Source organism: Dreissena polymorpha, chromosome 1 (assembly GCF_020536995.1).
Source record: "Dreissena polymorpha isolate Duluth1 chromosome 1, UMN_Dpol_1.0, whole genome shotgun sequence".
Taxonomy (NCBI): Eukaryota; Metazoa; Mollusca; class Bivalvia; order Myida; family Dreissenidae; genus Dreissena; species Dreissena polymorpha.
In genome coordinates this window covers 90,972,683-90,989,809 of record NC_068355.1, presented here as the reverse complement: position 1 = coordinate 90,989,809, position 17,127 = coordinate 90,972,683, and the positions used below count along the sequence as shown (strand labels likewise).

Genomic DNA, 17,127 nt, shown 5'->3' with positions numbered 1-17,127 from the left:
AACTTGCGTTATTCAATGAAATGTTAAAATTTCGCTAGCAAAATAAATAAAAACTATATACGCAGTTTCATAACTTTCGATGTATGATCATGAAGTTTGAAATTGTGCAAAGCAATTTTGCGTTAAAAGTTGCATGCAGTTTAAAACCTGAAACATTTCGCTACACTTCAACCGTATTCAACACTCAAGAACTCAATTGTTTGTACAGAACAATACGAATGTTCCCATTTTGAAACGACAGTCAAGTAACACAACTGCTTGAATGTTTTGAAAAGCAGTATCGCTTCATCGCTATGATTTGGTTGTGAGATGTAATATATAGTATAGTAGCATCAATGTTACAGACCCGTAAGCACATTCATACACCTGCTTTAATATTTCGGAAAGCAGTATTACTTCAATGATATGGTTTGGTTATAAGATACAATATATGATGTATTGATGTAACAGATCTGTATGCACATGTTAAACAACTACTTGGTTAGTTTGGAAAGCAGTGTCGCTTCAATGCTGCGTCAAAACATTTCTGCAAGATGTGAAAAATATCTATTTGAATGGGATTTCTGAGGTTTAGCCATCGCCGAAAGGCCAATGTTTCTTCATGTATGTATGACAAAAGTTACTGCTATATTTGCTAGTATGCTAGTCCGTATTGCATATCGCAAGGTGGTAAAGCGGCTCTTTTCATTTCGCTGTGAAAAGAACGGTCACAAGCCCGTACAAACGCTGAGTGACACCTCTTGATCATGTAGCTTGTATGAAACGTGTTTATACAACCACAGTAGTTCAAAGCAGAACGCTTTTCCTTCTTCGAGGGAGAAGAAATCTGGGTGCAAGTCCCGGCTTTGGTTATAACACGAATACTACTCGCTGCTCAATAGCAATATTCATACTCTTAGACAGTCAAGTTAATCGCGGGACCAAATGCCCATAGGTTCGATTTTGACTTGCTACACTCACGATTGAAATGAACCGTTTAAGCATTCGCTGATAATAGGCATGCAATAGCAATCCAACGCTGAAATGACTCACACTCCTACGCAATTAATTTGTCCGCGGGACCAAATGCCCATAGGTTCGATTTCGAGTTGCTACAACGTTAAGAGCAATGCACGACAATAAAATACTCCGCAAGAGGGGTCGTGGCACAAAGCTCAGCAATCAAAATCAGCTAAACAGAAAGCTTATATTGCTCACCACTCCAGCGCGACGTATACGGATGCCTGACTCCGATATCTTATAATTATATCGCCTTCGGTTGCAAACGTCTTATAAAGCTATAAAATATTATTGTTATACAGTGTATATAATACAACAATAATTTCTTCATACGCAATTTCATATGCTGTATGGCTAATAGTTTGTCAATAATTAGTTTCTGTATAACCAAAATGATCTTAGCTCACTGTTCCATATATAAATAACATATATAAAATAATGTTTTAATAAGGCAACAAATTCAATAAAGTTAATATTGTTTTAAAATTTTATTGAATACGTGTTACCTTAATTAACCGTAAATTGCACTATACATTATATATACTCTAAGTTTTTAGTTACATAAATAAATTTTAAGAAAAAACTAACTTTATTAAACTAATATGTCTTTATGTCTTGAAGTCTTAACTTGATTAATCGATTAAATGCAAAATGCGCATTTCCAGTGCTCTTTTTTATTATTTTGTTATTTGCCTATCGTATTCAATGCCAGATTGAAAAGATTCTAACTTATTATTATTATCGTGCTTTAGGAAAAATATCAAATTTTGTTAACCTGTGTTTTGAATTACATAAAACTTATGACCGCATGGCGCTCTCTAGATATATCAAAATCCGTTTGCGAGGACTTCATGTCTGCATAGCAGGAGATTAAGTATTTATCGATGATGTTGACACCATGGTCTTCGATCACATTTGTGAACACACATTCCGATGTACTCACCAAACATTACAACGTGTCTTATGGTATAAAAACTCCCTCCAATAATTGTCGTACTGATATAAAGTTATGTTCTTGTTAAACATATGTTCTTGAAGTCTACTGCTATATACAAGTAAGGTAGACCTGGATGAAAAACAACAACGAAACCCGCGCGATGCTTTGACAATGTATGTGTTCATGTTGCTTTGTATGTCCCCCAGTCTATACTAGGGGCATATTGCTTTTGCCTTGTTGTTTGTTGGTTTGTTTGCGTCAAACTTTAACATTGGTCATAACTTTAGCAATATTGAAGATAGCAACTTGATATTTGGAATGCATGCGTATCTCATGGAGCTTCACATTTTGAGTAGTGAAAGGTCAAGGTCATCCTTCAAGGTCAAAGGTCAAATATATAAGGGACATAGTGTTTCACAAACACAACTTGTTTCTTATTATTTTGAAGGCCGAGTACAGAATCAAATTGCAGTATAAACACCATTAACAAGCAAATAATAAATCATTTTAATCGATTAAAAGTAAAATACCAATCAATAGCGAAATATAACACTTTACGTTGAGGACTTTTATATCATATATCATGTTTTATATGTCATGTTATTAGGTACTTATCAAGCATATAAAATAAAAACGACAACATGATCTCATGCCCCAGACAACAGCCTTCAGGTTTATACCCTTATGCAATTGATGCGACAAAAATAAACAATTCAGTTCACGACAAGCATACATATCGATTAGCGATAGCTGTCTCTATTTAGATAGTTGACATGTTCAAGTGTAAAATAATGTAAAATTGATTTATAAAGCGTTTTCGTAACAACATTTGTAATAACAATTGTTTCCTATAGAATTTTCTGATTAAACCAATATCCTTTTTACCACACACATGAAATACCAGTTAAATGTTGTAATGACGTCAATGATATTTTTAAAAAAATATGAAAATCATGTATCCTCTATATGAATTGTGCACTCGTATTTTTATATTTATAGGATATTATGCCGCTGAAAGACAAATAGTTTTTTTAGCACAACTTATTATATTTTTCATATGACTTTAATTAAAGTACGTGAATACAACGTTTTTCAAGTGGTATAAGATGTATTTTGAGACAAAACATCTTTATGACTGTAATTACAACTCTAAAAACTACAAATGGCGCGGCCGCCGCGTATCCCTTCGCTGCAGCTTTTGACCCAGGGGTCAGATAAAAAAATCCAAAAAGTTCAATGTCGCATATATGCTCATAGCTACCATGTGTTTAGGTTCCTAGGTTCTAGTGCTAATAGTGTAGGCGGAGATAGTGGCCAGGACAGACAGACGGCGGATAAAACCACATAATTCCCCCGCTCCAATTCGGAGCGTGGGGATAAAAGCAGTACAATTCTGCAAAACACCAGCTCTTAGGTACGTTTCAGTAAAAATACAGTTCATAACCACATTTTTTATATTTCATTTATCCCCTGGGTATGTAATGAAGTGTGGGTGTTCATTGGCGATAAAAAAAACATTTCTAAACTGACAGAATTGTGAGGCGATTGAATAACATTGATAGAAAAACTAAAACAGTATATTATCCGAAACTACATAGTCAAACATTGATTGCAATACTAGTAAAATAGATAAACAATTTCTTCATTGATTTTGCCTCCGTCAAACACTTAAGAAAAGGAAAATTACATAACTTTACGTTTAGATTCCGATAAACGTGATGACAACAAAAAAATAACACGAAAGTTGTCACACATAGATATAATACATCGATTCAGTAAGAAATTATCTAAGAAGTATAACAATTAGATATTAAATTCTCATTTATTCAATTAAAGAAACAAAACCCATTAACGAAATGGTTTAACCAATGCATAGACATTGCGCAATAACTCTATGAATAGACTGAACTGTTTCAAGCTAAAACAAGCTTAAATTCATGAAAACATGTTGACATTAAAGAGTAGAATAAGTGTTGGATATCGTCGTATTTCCGAACGTCATTCAGAAATTGGTTGTTTTAGTTCAAGTTCCCACCAGTTGAACAGCGTCAATCTCCACATAACTTTGCGAGACGGATGCATCCATGTTGATTCGAATGACGTTAGTAAATACGTTTGTGACCTGGAAGAAGCATAACCATTGTGTAATCCATGAAGTCGTAGAATCCGAAATAGAAACAAACAACTTTATTGTTCATATACCAAAGCATCAACAAAGCATTAAATGAAATATTGAAAACATGAAACTCTTTTATATAATTTAGAATTCTCGAAGTTCGGTAGCCTCGTATAATAGGCAAGTGACCAATTGTTTATTCAAAACAAGACAATTCACACACAGCACACACATGTAACAATGTATACAACTGGGGATACAGCACTAAAGCGGTCAAACGCAAAGAATAGAGGGTTAAACCGTTTTATTACCAGACATATTTCAGGCTTAGTATTGAAAAAATATCCAGAGCTCGACATAATGAAATATAGCGACTGTTTTCACAGGTGTGTGTTTGATCATAGAATCAGGGAAGAGAAAACTATTCGTTTTATTGTTCAATCAGCAAATCAACATATGTGTGTCCTTCAGATGGGAAGATATTAATAAAACCGAGTAACGCCTCATAGATTTGTGTAAGCCGAACAAGTATCTCAATATATCTCGAAAATTATATCTAGTTGTATGTTATAATATACCAAAATAAAACTACTACTAATACAACATCTACTACTGCTGCTGCTACCTCTATTACTTCTACGACTGTTTCTACTACTGCTGTTACTACTTCTACTGTTACTAGTATGAATACTAGAATAATCAGTAATACTTTTTTTCTAATGCTATTGATATAAACCTACTTGTACTATTTTCATAACTGTCACATAAATTTCACTATTACGAATATCACAAAATAAGTAACGTTATATGTTTCCCGTTTATTAAAATGATACTTACGTTAAGTTGTGGACTAAATATCCTTGCTGCTTTAATATGTTGAGCTCGAACCGTCGACCACAAGATAACCCAGTTGTCGTCTAACAAATGCAGACCTTCAAGTGACGTCACGGAGCCCGAGTTGAAGGTCTCATAAATGTCGACTCGTTTAACGATGACTGGTTTGGTGAATACCAGCTGATAAAAAAATACCGTTTTTTTTAATGCCATATACTCGGTGCCTATACCACGTGATTTTTTCGGATCTGTGTTGGGAGAATAAAGCGCGACCCAGTTAACATTTTTAAGGATCTCTTTTTAAAAATTTCACCTTTTTAATGGGATATAGTGGACAGCCCGTTCATACGTTAGAGTTTTCTATAGGTATCATGATCTTTTTAAACAAATAGGTATTTTTTTCAGTAAATTGCAACCGCGCGTTTGAACGGTTAGAAAAATGACGGATCAGTGTTGGGACTTCATATTTCAAACGCGCGGTTGCACTTTAATGAAAAAATACTTATTTGTCTAAAAAGATCATGATACCAATAGAAAACTGTCACGAATGAGCGGGCTCTCCACTTTATCCCATTAAAAATGATGAACTTTTTAAATATACATCATGAAAATGTTAATTGGGTCGTGCTTTATTCTCCGAAAACAGATCTTAAAAAGTCACGTGGTATAGGAACCGTGATATATCGTAAAGAAAGGCCAACGATTCCGAAAGACATACTTAGTATTACTTGTAATTAGAAAAAAACGTTACCAATGCAAACCGAAGGAGTGGTTGATTTCTTCTTTTTAAAGTTTTTTAAGTTACACTTTTTTTATCAATGTCTTTATTAGAACGTTATAATTTATTTGCATTACACACATAAGGACCATAATCATTTTGATGACTTATTCGTATTGAAAAGACACTATTTTCACATACGACCTATACGAACCTCAAGAAATTCTGTTCTGGAGTTAAGTTTATTTTTTCCAATACTCCAAGCCGAAGGACTGTCTAGATACTGAGGATAGACATTAGGGGGTCCTATTACTTGTTTTGCACTCCAGCTGCAAATTAAATCTCTATTTCAAACAAATATAACACGACTTCAGTGCACGTAACAAAATCAGTCATGTTTAATGTATCGTTTATTTTATTCACTCTATAAACAACCAGTATTAATTCGGATAGAAAGAAAGTTGTTGTTATATCGTTTACAGTACACGTACATGTACAACAAACGCGATAATTATCATAATTAAAATCCAATCTTTTATTGGGTATTAAACGATGAAATTATTTTTTCTCTATAAAAAAACTGTTTCTTGATGTACAATATGCGATTCTCATGACACACTGTATGTTTCTATATGTGTCGTTATGTTATAGAACCAAATTCCAGCTCTGGCCACATAATTTCTGCGACAATCGGTCATGCAATCGCTCATACGGTCATTCTACCCCTTACTGTTATATGAAGATGACAAGTGTTATTTACTGGCATACGCTTACACAGGAAAACTTGAAGATAATAAACTGACAGACGTAGTCAAACTGGCATTCAGTTGACCAAGGGAGTATCAAAATATTCAAACGAACACAAACAAACAATAGAAACAAATAGTACTCTACAGTTTGTGATGTTTGTAATTGAACCGTTAGTAATAAAATTTAGTGTATGATTTAGCTATGTAAACTTGTCAAATTAAGCACGTTTAATCTTTAAAATAAAAATAACATTAACAATCCTCAAAAAATAAACTTCTAAACGAGTTTAATATCTCCCTACTATTCGCTGCTCCATTCTGATGAAAATGCTCTTATGCGTGAGACCCATTGTTCCTCTGTGAAAACGAAATGAATTATGTTTATTATACACTCTTGTTTTATAAAATACTTTTGCAAATAAGGTATTATTGCTATTGGATTGTGAACATTGGTTAATATTACATAATATTTTGGCGCGTGTATTGAACAATATTAATGTATGAAAATAATACTGGTATTTAAAATATAGATCTATATGATCTATATTTAGTATTGCTAATATAAAATTGTTCACATAGTAAAAATGTTTATCTTAGATTCTTCATAATAAAATATGATATATAATAAAATATGATGCGGCGTCTCATCTGGGTCTGCGCTGTTTGCTTAAAGGAATTTCTGTAAGAAATATTCTAAATATAGAAATAAATATACTCGACATCCCTAAGTTTTGAAATAAACTGATCCAATTTAGAAGGATGGGAGAGTCCACTAGGCCTAAATGGGTTAAGCACAAGGTACTAAAACAAACAACATTACGATTACTCTGGGTCGTCTGGACAGGTTCTGCAAAAAAAGATTGAAAAAATTATATATTGGTTGCAATCAAATGGGTTTTAAGTCTAATAATATATGCGATCATAACAAAAAGTGTTCATTTCGATGAAGGACATGGTTATTTGAGTCGTTTTCTGATAAAACTGGACATAATGCATGTGCGTAAAGTGTCGTCCCAGATTAGCTTGTGCAGTTCGTACAGGCAAATCAGAGACAACACTTTCCGCCTAAATTGGAATTTTTGCTAAGAAAAGACTTCATTTAAACGAAAAATGTCATAAAAGCGGAGAGTGTCGTCCCCGATTAGCCTGTGCGAACTGCACAGGCTAATCTGGTACGACACTTTACGCACATGCATTATGCCCAGTTATCTTAGAACACGACTTATTTTATCGGGATTTGCGAAATCTCCGGGGTATCCAAGACACCAAGGTATCACTTTTTTACTATTCTATAAATGAGAATCATATTAGACGTACACCATCCTACAATATAATACGACTTAACAAGTAAACAAGAAACCAAAAAGTAAAAAAAATAATATTGTATTAATTCGTAGTACAAACATTAGATCATTGCATCCCTCATTCTATTTCTTAATGTCACATTTGTGTTTGAGTTATCCGAATATACATTTCTTTATTTCATTAAACAGAAACTTATTTTTACTCCGATTTTGTACTTTACTGTTTATGCAAAATGTATGAAAATAATCGCAATTACGACACAGAGCTTACCTGGAGGCGTCGAGACCGTTTCTGCAAAAAATAAACACATGTTAAAAGAATTTAACTTGATCTTAAATCTGATCATTGGTTTGATCATAGGACCAATGTTCATGTCGAATATGTAATGGGCATTGAACAATACCTGGGCAACGCCCAACAGTTTTGACTATTCTTCAAATGACAATGATAAAACGGTTTTATTTTACCTTTCTACAGTTAGAAGCAATATAACAGTTGTAAGCAACGCAGCAAATAATGTTTTATCACATGCTATACCTTGTTTCCGATGTAATACAACCATTCCATATTTTTTAATATAACACATGTGTAATACAACATTTTAAAGCGTTTTCATTGGCTTAGTTTTCGTTTATTGACCCATCGCATTGTGTTATTTTGCTGAAATGACGTTGCAACGTCAAATGACGTCACGAAATGTAAACAACATTCGGGATTTATCATTATGTTTGCGTAAATATTTATTTAATTTGCTCATTTAAAAGCATGTGATAAAAAGATCTGACACTCGTTGTCATATCATACCATATTTTATTAAACTCGTCCAGGAAATTCGTTAGTAAACTCGCCAAAGGCACGCTTACTAACAAAATTCCTGAATTCGTTTAATAAAATATGGTATGATATGACAACGTGCCAGATCCTATATATACATAACATAATAAAGTCATTATGAAGAGTGCATTAATGACGTCAGTCAATTGACATGTTTAAACCAATTATATACATAAAATGACATTTTTTATATCGAAGTTCCGGAATTACATCTGTTTTTTGTTTTAATTGGGTAAATAACACACAAGTAATTTCAGTAAGAGTAAATTTATATAAGCCGGATATAGCGGCTACTACCGAACTGTCCTTAAGGTAAGACCCGATTTTGAGGCAGTAAACAGTGTTAAAGGGTTAACCGGTCAGCAGTCAGTTTTGCAATACAAATAGCGACTCTTTTTTAATCCCGACATAATTTTGTAACAAATAGGTTATGTTTCATGCTTGGAAAATATATATTAAAAAGTTTAAGATGTGTTGAAAAAAATAAATAATAAAGTGTTTTCGTTTTCTTTCAAACTCTTGTGTGTATGTTTGAATAACAAATAACAAAAATGTACCTTATATTATTTTTTTCCATTTTTCTATTCCGATGACCAAAAACCATCTTATTCATAAGCCTTAGTTTAATCTTAAAAACCATACATCAAGTTGTAGTATAGGATACATCCTTTAAGACGAGACAAATGGTAAAATATAGACTTTTTGCAGCAATAGAGTAGTAAAGTGTGTATTATTTTTTGTTATAAAGCCATGAATTACTGATAGTAAGTTGTCCAGTACCTTCCACACACATAGGATCGCCTGACCATTGTCCGTAGTTACATGTGACAATACTATCTCCGATGAGTTTATATCCAGGCTCGCATGTTACCAGCTTGCGGCTGCCATGGTTGTTCATATTTCCAAAAACCTGCCCGTGGTATAACTCTAGTGGTGGGCATTCTTGAATACAAACGTTATGAATTATAAATTTTCTTTGTATCCGAGGTAGTTAAACTATAAAAAATATATATATCAGTTGTATGTACCTATTTATATCATCCAATCAGCTATCGACATTCGAACCACGTGATCGTCCAATATTTTACCATTATCCACGCGAGTGTTTGCGATCTTCAACCGAATATCTCAGAGGCTACCTTTAAAGTATCCGTTTGAAAAATCTATAAATCTACATTGTACATCGTGTTGAAACTTGATCTATCGCAGATCTGCGATAAATTGGTCTAATAATAAAAATACTCTCTGAGCTCTAATTTCTAGAGAAAAATTATGTTTATAAAGAATGTTTCATAATGTCATTAAATGACGTGAGCGCTCGTGCTCTTTCGTGGACATGCCATTGACATGTTAATTCAACTTGAATAATGCAAATCACAGGTGGTTAGCGTGTAGCAAATTACTTCAAAATAATAACATTTATATAATTAAAAGATAATTAAACAGTTAAATGTGAATCTGTGATATAATTTAACTCATACACATCTTGCTTAATTCGACTCGCCTATCGCCTCTTTCAATTTAGTATATCAACTGGTCACTCGTCCGAATATATCACCGTATTTTACGCAACGATGTTAAATATCCTATTACTATTGTTTTTAATTAAATTGACTTAAATAGGCGCGTTTTATATGCATGGCTTAAACATGATTTTTTTTATGTAAAGCTAAACAACATGCACAACTTGCGGTATAAAAATAATCAACTACGATTGTATAGCTTACATTACACCGAACACAAAGTGCCATTTATGTTTATTCTCCTTCAATACTTACCCTCTGCTATGCAAGTTAAAGTGTTGTCAATCTTTTTGCAGGCAGTGAAGCTGGTTTGATTTAAGCCACAGTTGGAGTTACATTCCGACAAGAGCTGCACAAAGATAATCATTAATTGGTAATTGTGTCGTGTTATGAGAAAACTGGGCATAATGCAAAAGCGTCGTCCCAGATCAGGAACAACACTTTCCGCCTAAATTGGATTTTTGCCAAGAAGAGACTTCAGTTGAACGCAAAATGTCATAAGAGCGGAAAGTGTCGTCCCTGATGAGCCTGTGCGAACTGCACAGGCTAATCTGGGACGACACTTTACGCACATGCATTATGCCCAGTTTTCTCAGAATGCGACTCAATTAACTTATTATTAACAATACAGTAACTTATTCTAAAATGGTTTTACTATTCTGCATTTTTGTATTCAATTCGATTGAAAATTGCTACTGAATTACACACGCCATTGTATATGTCTACCTTATATCGAAACAATGAAACTAAAATATCGAATAAAGTATTTTACCCAATGCCATATGCTAATTATAAGAATCTTTGACTTTCAATAACACATATGTTAACATATCATATTTTTGAGTACATATGCAAGAACCAGCTTCAAAAATGTCGATAACAGCGCTACGTTTTAAACGTTTTAAGAAAACAATGCCCACTGTTCACCTGCAACAGGTTAAATTCAACGCCTTCAAAAAATTGTGTTACTTCTCAAGCGTGTATCGTGTTTGGACTCTTTGAGTTTTTATTCATTTAATAGTTGGACAACTCGTAATTACTATCAATGCAATGATGGAAATTAAAGATATGAAATCAGCTGCTGATAAATAAAAGATAATTAAAAAATAAAAATCAATAATCATAACAATGATTTGAAATAAACGATACCGGTGAGTCCATGCTGCTTTTCAAGACTACAACGCAATCCGTCTTTTCTGACAAAGATTCACTGCTGAATGCATCATATGGTTGTGTGTATATATTACACAGGTTAAAATGACGCCTGTATCCGATTGCTTTGCACCAGGGTTTTCTCTCACACTCTTCAATACATTTATTAAGTGTAACATCCGGTCCAATCTTGAAGACGTGCCCGATGTTGTCACATCTTGCGCCAAATTTTGCTATTTGGGATGTTGGTCCAGAAAACGCACGGGTCAATAGATTAAGAAATGCCATCACAGCTATCATTTTCATTATTATGTCTGATACAGACCGTTCGGCACGATTGACATGTCAAAATGACTAGTACTGATATATCTTAAACAATTGAAAATTAGATGAATGAGACACAAAATAAAACTTTCTCAAATATCAAATATTAACACAAAAAAAAACAATGGAAACAAATGGCTGAAAATGTTAACATCTATTAATTCTAAAAATGATCGCGGAATACAAACATACATTCAATGGTGAAGCAAATACAAAATTACTTGTAAACAACATTTGAAACGTGTATTGATTAATATATTGTTATATATAACTCGAGAATAATGCAGTTTATAGTTTTTTCCATCAACGTCTGCTAATGCGCTTAAACATTGTTTGATTAAGAGAAAATATTTAAATAAATATAATGTGAACAAAAAAGCGTTGAATGGAATGTATTTCTGTAATACCACTTCGGAAATTAAATAGCAGGGTTTAGGGCAAACATAATATTTAGAAGCAGTAATATTACTGATAATTGCAGAAAATATTTATGGAAACATAAATTGACTGGAAATATTGACCAATGTTCATCTGTGCGTGGTATTGCCTTACCCCTCTTATACAAATATTATCCGCCAAGTTTTATTTTTGCTGGAGAAAGATGTTATCCAAACAAAGTTTTCATGACGTTTGACTATTCGCTCGGGTTTCTATCAAGTCAAAACTGATTTAGGTTTATTTGGTTTGTTGTAATTATCGTTGTTGTCAGGTGATTATTGTATGGTTGCATAAGTTGAATCCTTGAAATAACAATATTTACCAGCTTAGAGTTATACATTTATTCAAATGCGTTATATTTAACGTCTTAACTTCAGTTCATATCAACATGTGTAATCCGTAAGAGTATTACCCTTTTGTATCATTGCGCAAGGACGAAATTGTCGATAGTTTTTTTTCTGGTTGTTAAATGGATCTGTTTACATGTTGTCGGATGGATACTTATCAGCTACAAAGAAACCAAAAGATCTGCATCCATACCCAATTTCATCATCACTTTTATAATGCAGTTAAAACCTATACGCACCCATGGAAGATTGTCTAGACGCCACGTAATAGGTAAAATTTGTCTGGATGCAGAACAGAACAGAACAGAACAGAATAGTTTATTTTTGACTTAAGCATGTGAAGCTCATCGTCATTAACATACATATAAATAACAGCATGCGTTGAAGTACACACAAAAACACACATCATTTTAAAGAATAAATAATCTAAATAAACACGAAATAAACATAGTTCGTGAACATATTTCGTGAGACTGGAGAATGGTAAAGGTTTAATCCTTCTATATATTAATCTAATGGATGTGTTACGAACCGCACTTAAGCGTAATTGAGAATAACAAGTGTAAGCTAACCGTTTGGCTTTCTCAGTATAGCACTCGCATTAATAGCGACAGATCACAGATTGGAATCCTGGACTGACAACCAAATTTTACTTTTACATGCGATAATGATGCCCAACGTGATAAGCGGACATGTGCAATGCATCCGTTGTGTGACTAAAATTATTCCCATCGTAAATTCCGACTAGGCAGAGATAATTTTCATTGGTAACAGCCTATACGGGAATGGTATTTCGCTGTAATACAGTCCCGTTATTGGCGTCGCACTGAAGTGCGGCGACTAGTATGTAATACGTTTTTTTTCGCTTATGGGAGAAGTTATTTTACGGATCAATGCATATATTTTTGTTGTCAGAATATCTTGCATAGTGGTGATTTTTTGTGTAAATTAGTGTAAATAAGTACTGCATTTGTGCCTATTACATTTACTACAACATGTATTGCCAATAATGCAAAGCTAATTCTTTTAATTAATAACTGATCACAGTGACTGGGCAATAATAAAAGATCACAGGGACTGGGCAAATACGCGAACCGGTTAAACTTTCTAGTTTTGTATAAAAACAAAACTTCTTTGTTCCACTATCCTAGCAACCACCTAGTTAGCGAAACGCGACACGTATTATTAATTGTAATAATGAGTCTTGATAAAGGAAGCAGCCGCTTATCAATGAGGAGCACCATCACAGCACCCCAGTCTCATTACTATTAAGTCCTCCTACAGGTTTTTTTAAGAACCACATATGGATGGCCGCAGGCCTGACCCGTTTATATTGCCAGTGGTATGGACCCTTTGGTATGGACCTTTAACCCCGCTCACTATCCAGCGTTTAAACTTCCGGGTTTACATTTAAACCGACTATCTATAGCTTATTAATATCTTAGAAGGTGATTTTTTCAAGCGGTTCCGTAGTGTAGTGATTACACGCTCGCTTCACATGTGAGAGGCTCAAGGTTCGAGCCCCATTAGAATCAAATTATTTTATTTGTGTTCTATGATAACTTTTTGTTTTGATGTAGACATTTTAGTTTAAATATATATGCTGTTTTATTGTAACCATTTATTGTTTTTATTATGCCCATGAAATATATGTGTGAGAGGGTGGGTGGGGGTGTTCGTAAACACATTAAAACGTTTACAGTGTTTTCATATAAATGAGTACTCAACCCCTATCATAAATGAGCAACGTAGGAATAAGTTCAGAATCATCTCCCATTGCAGTTGAGAAAAATATGAAACTACGCTTACAAGATGAAGCAGATTTTTTAAAACCTACACAGTTTTGTTCCATTATGAAAACTGCACACGGATGCCAGTAAATAAAGGAAACCAATGTTAATAAAATGAACTATGAAATATTTGGGGGTTACAACACAATTTTATTTTGGTTATAACACAACAGCATAGATAATGGTTATTTGGGGGTTATAACACAAAATCATAGATAATGGTTATACCAGTATCTTTTTCTATTTTGTTTAAAATAATCGGCCAATATATTATATTTACAGTAGAATTTTTTTTGTTCCATGTAACTTCATTGAGTGCCTTTTACACTGAAATTCCCGACGCCCTTTGATGCTTTGCATCAATACTTATCTTGTATAACTCTGTACTGCATTTGCCTTAGCAGCGAGATACTGCGGGACAGTGTCAGTGTTTGCTGATAATTATTGCATGTCATGACCGTGGTCATTATACATTTACACTCACACATGCACTCACTCGCACATGCATCAGAACACGCGCTCACACATTGGGTTAGACATAAACTAGCAAAACCACAGCCACAAATCGGCGTTGTAAAATTATTAGTTAAAGCTGTATCTACCACTAAATGTACGAGCATTACATCTGGGATGCTTCTTTTTTGCTATTGGATAAGAAAATCAGAAATATTGTTACAATTAAGTACAATTTACCTCGCGAACATTTTAATGCACTCATATGTAAACTGCATAAATAAATTTAAACTCATTCTTTCATTTTAAGATTAATAATAATTACTGATAATTCATTGCATTTTTAACATCACAACTATAATTTTTACTTAAGAATTGAATAGCATATTTCATCGGTGTTTGAACTGTCGGGAAAATTACGCCTAATTTGCTTAAACGCCGACGGCGTTTATGCATAAATTATGTGTATTTTTCCCGACAGTTCATACACCGATGAAATGCAGAACAATGCTGTTTAATTCTTATAATTACAACACAAAATGATCTTAAAGCTGAAATTTTATCGTGGTAAGGGTCATAAAACGCCTTTTTAGCTTATTACGCGTACATAAATGGGAAAAGGAATTCTATATATTTTTATACGATAATGATATATATTTACTGTGTACGCGATTCAAAAAATGCTTCATGGATTTAATGTTTGGGTAGCAAATATTAAGTGCGTCTTAACGGATATGAAAGTAAGACCGTACAGGTCGTAAAATAACAAAAGCAACTAGGTAGGTTTCTCAGAAAGAAAGCATGCGAACTAAAAATAGATTTATCCACCTCAATTACGGCTTTTGAGCTGCGCACTGGAATTTCTTTCGATTATATTTTCACGGATTCAAGTTTGAAAATCTATCAAACCTTGCAGCAGAATTGCATGTTATTAAAGAGACAGCAGAATTGCATGTTATTAAAGAGACAGCAGAATTGCATGTTATTAAAGAGACAGCCGAATTGCATGTTATTAAAGAAACAGCAGAATTGCATGTTATTAAGAGACAGCAGAATTGCATGTTATTAAAGAGACAGCAGAATTGCATGTTATTAAAGAGACAGCAGAATTGCATGTTATTAAAGAGACAGCAGAATTGCATGTTATTAAAGAGACCAGCAGAATTGCATTGTTATTAAAGAGACAGCAGAATTGCATGTTATTAAAGAGACAGCAGAATTGCATGTTATTAAAGAGACAGCAGAATTGCATGTTTATTAAGAGACAGCAGAATTGCATGTTATTAAAGAGACAGCAGAATTGCATGTTATTAAAGAGACAGCAGAATTGCATGTTATTAAAGAGACAGCAGAATTGCATGTTATTAAAGAGACAGCAGAATTGCATGTTATTAAAGAGACAGCAGAATTGCATGTTATTAAAGAGACAGCAGAATTGCATGTTATTAAAGAGACAGCAGAATTGCATGTTATTAAAGAGACAGCAGAATTGCATGTTATTAAAGAGACAGCAGAATTGCATTCAGTTAGATCAGCAGAATTGAATGTTATAAGAGACAGCAGAATTGCATGTTATTAAAGAGAAAACACATATTGGCTCTTTGTTGTAAAATTTGGCGAACGAAAGGCGTAAAATGTCATTGGTGGGTAACATTTTATTGTGTCCGATATAAAGAACAGTTTTCATTCAAAGAATACGGGTCTTGGAAAAAAATGCAATTTGCTATGACTTTATATAGGCACAATACAGGTGCCTGGTTTGGATGCATGCGTGTAAGATATGATTAAAGCCGAATAGTAAATAAGTCGTTTAACAAATGAATTAATGATTAAAAGCGTTTTTATTATGACGATATTAGAAATATTGTTCGAGGCTTTAAGCATTATTATTGTTTGCAAACGCATCAAAAACATATGCTTCTTATTCAAAGGATATCAATAAAACATTGTTGTTAAACCGAAATGAAGACGACAAATATATCATTAATTATTGAAACTTAAATAAAGATAAATGTCAACATATTGTTGAATATCGACATAAAGATGTTTGAAAATCGGTAGGTTTATACCAAGTAACATTGAAACATATATAGTAAAATTCTTATGAAGACAATCTTAGACATTTGATATCGTAAACGCTCTATAAAATGTTTTGATATGTTTAATCTTATGTTTTATGGAATGTGACGGTAGGAAATGGAAATAAGTAAAAAAATGATGAGAACTGAAACAATCCGTATGGTATGAGTAACACACATTCTTCAGTTTTGCTAACACCACCTTTATTAGTTATTGACTCGTGTTTCGAAGAAAAGCCCACGCGGATATGTTTTGTTGGTGCCATAAAGTTAAGAAAAGTGTAAGTAACTAAAACAATCAAAGGGTTTAAAGCAACATTTTTTGCATGTGTTTAAAACTGTTTTTGCCACGGTGACATGGGCGAACATGTCAAGCAGCCTGTTTATAGGCCACACAAAACAATATTCGTGATCAATTGTAAATAGTTATTCAAAAAGTTGTATAATGATCGGATTTGTTTAGCTCCTTGTAGACATTGGCGAGTTCGATTGCAGAGTGTTATTGAGAATGGTTTCGAATTTTTTACTGA

General features: G+C 33.4%; 1 protein-coding gene across 1 annotated transcript; it reads right to left on the bottom strand.

Moving 5' to 3' along the window:
• Window positions 1-3,845: 3,845 nt before the first annotated feature.
• Window positions 3,846-9,301, bottom strand: LOC127836336 (uncharacterized). The gene is made up of 5 exons (XM_052362956.1): window positions 9,273-9,301; window positions 7,929-7,949; window positions 5,819-5,933; window positions 4,890-5,066; window positions 3,846-4,058 (listed from the first exon to the last, which is right to left on the bottom strand). The coding sequence occupies exons 1-5, from the start codon at window positions 9,299-9,301 to the stop codon at window positions 3,960-3,962; spliced, it is 441 nt and encodes a 146-aa protein (XP_052218916.1). The 3' UTR covers window positions 3,846-3,959.
• Between the last annotated feature and the right edge of the window lie 7,826 nt (window positions 9,302-17,127).